At 35.0% G+C, this 5,391-nt stretch overlaps 1 protein-coding gene and 1 pseudogene across 1 annotated transcript; both read right to left on the bottom strand.

Moving 5' to 3' along the window:
• Window positions 1-408: 408 nt before the first annotated feature.
• On the bottom strand, window positions 409-581 carry LOC121993515 (annotated as a pseudogene).
• Window positions 582-1,285: 704 nt separating this feature from the next.
• Window positions 1,286-5,391, bottom strand: LOC121993240 (eukaryotic initiation factor 4A-11-like). The gene is made up of 5 exons (XM_042547955.1): window positions 5,237-5,391; window positions 4,177-4,246; window positions 3,913-4,019; window positions 3,404-3,834; window positions 1,286-2,160 (listed from the first exon to the last, which is right to left on the bottom strand). The coding sequence occupies exons 2-5, from the start codon at window positions 4,242-4,244 to the stop codon at window positions 1,525-1,527; spliced, it is 1,242 nt and encodes a 413-aa protein (XP_042403889.1). The 5' UTR covers window positions 4,245-4,246; window positions 5,237-5,391; the 3' UTR covers window positions 1,286-1,524.

Consider the following 5,391-nt stretch of genomic DNA (forward strand, 5'->3'; position numbering starts at 1 on the left):
TCAAATTAAGTATAAATATAATTTCTCCTAAATTCAACACAATTTTAAAAAAAATAGTATATTTTCCATCCAATTGAGCACTATTTAAAGAAATCTAGTATATTTTTTATTCAATTGAGGTAGAAACAAAGTTGTGCTCAATTTGATAGAAAATATACTATGTTCTAATTTAATGTGCTGAATTACCTAAAAGATATAAGGGACAATTAGGTAAATTGATATCTATTATGTTTGGTTAGAGAGTGGAAATAAAGTTTTTAGGATATGGGACTGCATGCAAAGTTTAAGTTATGACTGGGGAGTTAAAAAAAGATATTTTTAAATTCTTTATATTTACTAACCATCGTGTACTTGTGTAATATAATACATGAATATACATAAATTAGTGCTCTTATAAACTAGACTTGATAAGAGTGTGTTAGGCCCATGCAGTAGTGTAACGTAAAGATGACGCTTGAGAACCCAACAGGAAGGTATTGCAATAGACTCTTCTTCATAAAAATTAATTCAATTTTTTATATTAGATATTAAACTAATAAAAATAAATTTTATACTTAATCTTAGCCAAAAGGTCAAGAAATATATACTTTCTAACGTCGTCGGCCCAATATATTTATAGAAGTTTCTCCGCTCGTGATGTTGCTAATCCTACTATGTACGACTAAATAGAACCATGACAGTAGTACATATGTTTTATATAAAAAATAATCAGAAAAAATTACTAATAAAATTTAAAAATATTTTTAATATATTTAAAAAAATATTAACATAATTAAATTTTACACTTCACAAAAAATTAGTTATTAAATATCTAGATTTTAAATTTTACACTTACTAAAATTAGTTATTAAATATCTAAATTTTTAATTAAATAGTAGGATATAACATTTTTAAAATTTACATGGCTTTACTGTTTTTTTTTAACAATTATATTTTTTATAAGTTATATAACGATTTTGATTGAAATAAACATATAAATCTACACCGATTTAATTTGACATGAGAATTAGATAGGACACTCTAGTAATTCAAAAATAAAAAACACACCTAATTCTTTATCTTTGAAAAAAAACTTCGAATTTACAAAAAAATCAAATGTTTTGCACAAGAAACCTTGCATTAAAATGGGGATTAGAAGGTATAATTGTTAATTTTTTTGACCAACTAATTAATTAAGTTAATCTGGTATGCTGGTGTATACAGGATAAATCCTAGCACAATTTCATCAACATGGATAACACATACACCCAAAAAGTAGATACTCTCCAATGTGGCACATACAGAGTGATTGCAAAAAGCTTCCACTAAAAATTATTCAAAAAAGCATAAACAGAATTCTCAATAGGTCTTACAAGACTGATAAAAAAGCTTCAAAGATTTGCGGTAAGACATGCCAATAACTTGTTTCAAATTCATATAGAGAAGGGTCCAACACTTTCCACTGAACAGTTATGCTTAATGATTACTTAATAAAACGAGGCCTGAAAGTGGCGCATAAATACCCAACAATACAAAACAACCTACTCAGATAAGATCAGCCACGTTGGAAGGCAGCTCTTCTATGACCACGTTGTAGAACTTTTGGATATCAAACAACATCCTCTCATCATCATGGGAAACAAAATTTATCGCAACACCCTTTCTACCAAACCGTCCACTACGTCCAATCCTGTGGAGGTAGTTCTCTGGCTGAGTTGGCAAATCATAATTTATGACCAGGGAGACTTGCTGGACGTCAATACCACGGGCAAGGAGATCGGTAGTGATGAGAACTCTTGAGGAGCCAGATCTGAATTCACGCATGATAATGTCCCTGGTGTTTTGATCCATATCACCATGTGTGGCTGAGACAGTATGATCCCTGCCCCTCATTTGATCAGTGAGCCAGTCCACCTTTCGTCGGGTATTAACAAAGATGACGCTTTGAGTGATGGCTAATGTCTCGTACAGGTCGCATAGTGTATCAAGTTTCCAGTCATCCTTTTCAACATTCACATAGAATTGCTTTATACCTTCCAGGGTAAGTTCATCTCGCTTCACGAGAATCCTAACAGGTTTATCCATGAACTTCCTGGTAATCTCCAGGGCCTCAGGTGGCATTGTGGCAGAAAAGACACCAACCTGGATTTTTGAAGGAAGTAGTTGGAAGATATCGTATATCTGCAACAAAAAAATAAGTATCATCGCGATTAAGCAGAAAATTTCTTCAATTTGAATGAAAAGTTAATCATAATTCAGGAAAAAAAAACTACAAGACAAAAAGCATATCATCAGCTTTAAACAATTATTTTTAAAAAAGTAGAAAGAAGAGACCACATTATAAAAAAGCTCCAAACAAAGTTTCCAATCATTATTTACAACAAAGTCACAGATGAAAGCATATGCAGAATATATAGTGCAATAAATCATCAGCTACAATTGTTTCCACATCTTTTAGATAATCCAAAAACCATATTGTTTCCTAGGAAAGTAGTAAATATGGATTATTGTAATGTCATATAATTAATAAAAAAGTAAAGGAGATAAAGTGTGCATCAATACAAGGATAAAATAATAAAAAATAATCTCAGTCAAAGATCACCATCCTGTATGATGAGGTATACACTTTCTGATGAACTTGTAGACCCTAAAGCACCTCAAGATTTGTTTACTTGAGCCTTGTAGTCAGCTATATGTATTTGTTTATTTTAGCCTAATAGAACACTATATGTACAACACATTAGCCAAAGATGTAGAAAAGCCACATCTATAAATTATAATGGCACATGGTACTTGGTCCTTAACATTTAGATACGTTAGCCAGGCTTAGTTCTCTCGACGGGGACGGGGACGGGGGCGGGGGATTGCGACAAGAGCGAGTTGTCTTCACAAGACAATCCCAACAACAGTGAAGCTTCTGCAAGGCTTCCTGAGACAATTTTGATGTGTTGCGACTTATATGAGGCTTAGGCAAGGCTTCCTGAGAACGTCTTGGCCTGACAAGGCTTTAGCAAGGTAGCCTGAAGAAGGTAAAGCTTCCCTAAGGGTTCCAAAGCTACCTTGACACAAAAGGGTTCAGCAAGGTACAACTCCTTGTTCTCCTCTGCCTCTTTCTCCTCTTCCTTCACCTTGTTCTCTTAAGGTTGATGCTTGGCACAACCATTGACACTATCACCTAGCATCCTGAACAGCACACCTTGTGTGTTGACTCAGAGCAAATTTCAACCCTTGGAATTCATTTAGAATGATTTATAACTGATGTGTTCTCCATATCACTAATGACTAACTAAAAGATGTGTGTTAAGAGCAAGCTAAACAAGAAGAGTAGATTCATAAAACAAGCAAAATTATTCAACAAGGATGAAATCTAAAACGGAACAAGTTTTGTCTCACGATGAAAGAAAAATAGAAATGAGTAAGGAACCTGATCCTTGAAACCACGTGAAAGCATTTCATCTGCCTCGTCCAAGACAAACATTCTGATATAATCAGGGCGAAGAGATTGCCTTCTCAACATATCAAAGACACGACCTGGAGTGCCAACCACAACATGGACCCCACTTGAAAGTATCCGCTGATCCTCACGAACACTTGTTCCTCCAACACAAGCATGAACTTTTACACCAAGATAGTCACCAAGTGCTCGCATGACCTTTTCAATTTGCTGGGCCAGTTCTCTAGTTGGAGCAAGAACCAAAGCTTGACATTGAACCAAACCATAATCAAGCTGCTGCAAAATTCCAGAACAAAAAGTGGCAGTTTTCCCAGTTCCAGATTGTGCTTGCTGGATAACATCAAGTCCCTTGCAGAAGGGGACTATGCCTCTTTGCTGAATTGCAGAGGGCTTCTCAAAACCTAGAAAGTAAAGCAGTTATCTTCAATCAAGTCTGCAAAATAAGTGAATAAGTGAAAACTATTGTTCTGTTGCCATACCATAGGCATAAATGCCTCTAAGAAGATTCTCCTGAAGACCCATATCATCAAAGCTTTCATAGACCTCATCATACGTTGTGAAGAATTCCTGCCCATCAGTATTTAGCCTGTAGCAACCAAAGGGAATTGCAAAACAAGACAGTGTTATTAGTAGCACCAAAAAGTGAATAGACACGCACAGTGTCATATTCAGGAAAAACAGAAAACAAAAAGGGTTGTCAAAACAATGGGGAAAAAAGGATCCACTGAAAAGCAACAAATTACAGTTCACTCATTTTTGCATCATATTGACGAGCATCAAACTGCGATCCTTCTGGTGTCAATCCAGCCATATCTACAGAATAAAATATAAAGGGAAGTAGCACCAGTTGAGGAAAACTCAATAGAACCTTATCAAAATCCAGATAAGCAGGAAACAGAAACCAATGACACTAAATCAACAAAGATTACAGAGTCTAAGAGAGATAGAGGAAACAACAATATACCGGAAAACCAAGAGAAAAAGTACATCAGATAAAATTAACAAACATCTTTTAACATTGAATATAAATCATCAAATCCTACACAGAAATGAGGAGAATGTTTTACATTTTATCTTTCCATTTATGAAAACAAGAGAGTTGTTTCATATGTTTAATAGACACCACCAAAAAAACCACAAATATATGGTCAAAATAAAACATGGATGAGGTTAAAGCCAATTCAGAGTGCAAAGTAGGATCTACTGGAGTCATTTTGCGTATTATGGTGGATTGAAGATTAGACATATTTAAATCCGAAAAAATTAGAAAAATATTGATTGCCAATATTTAACTACAGCAAAACTAGAAAACGCAAAGATGTCAATACATTGACTGTCACAGAAAAAAATAATTGACATGAAGGTTGAAGAAACCAACAAGGGTTTTAGATAGCTAAATAAGAGGGCATACATCATGTTTATCTAGTTGTATAAAAACAATCTCTGTCTCGCGACTATTTGGGATGGGTTATTACATCCTAGCGAGAGAAACTAATAGTTCACCCCAAAAAGCAGTTTCTATCAGTCACATGATAACCTAACAGCGTTCTACCTAATAAGAGAAAATAAAACTGAACACCATAACGAGACAAAATAAATCGCAGGCCACCAGTAGCAGCTCGCATTCATACTAGGGAAGCAAACAAAACTCTATATTTTATGCTAGCTTAGATCCACACCCGATCAAGCTTCTATAGTTAAGACCGAATACAAGATATCCAGGGTGCATAGTTGCATATCAAGAATAAAACAATTGGTAAATAAATAAACAAAAAGATGATGGCATAGAAAGATCTGATATACCAAAACGCTAGATCGCCGGAGGATGAGAATAAAATCGCGTTGAAATCAGAGATCAGAGAGCCGAGCTCTGACAAGCAGACAAGCACGGATTCGTCGCGGGAGGGAGTAACAACGACCCCTACCTAATCCGGATGGAGTCGAGAGAGAGGAAAGTG

This window comes from Zingiber officinale, chromosome 6B, assembly GCF_018446385.1.
Source record: "Zingiber officinale cultivar Zhangliang chromosome 6B, Zo_v1.1, whole genome shotgun sequence".
Classification (NCBI taxonomy): Eukaryota; Viridiplantae; Streptophyta; class Magnoliopsida; order Zingiberales; family Zingiberaceae; genus Zingiber; species Zingiber officinale.

Bases quoted from the DNA above. Each gene is read 5' to 3' on its own strand.
- LOC121993240 (XM_042547955.1), bottom strand. From the start codon at position 4,244: ATGGCTGGATTGACACCAGAAGGATCGCAGTTTGATGCTCGTCAATAT. The intron at 3,835-3,912 runs GTATGGCAACAG...TTTACTTTCTAG, and splicing joins TAGAGGCATTTATGCCTATG to GTTTTGAGAAGCCCTCTGCA. The intron at 2,161-3,403 runs GTTCCTTACTCA...TTTTTGTTGCAG, and splicing joins CACGTGGTTTCAAGGATCAG to ATATACGATATCTTCCAACT.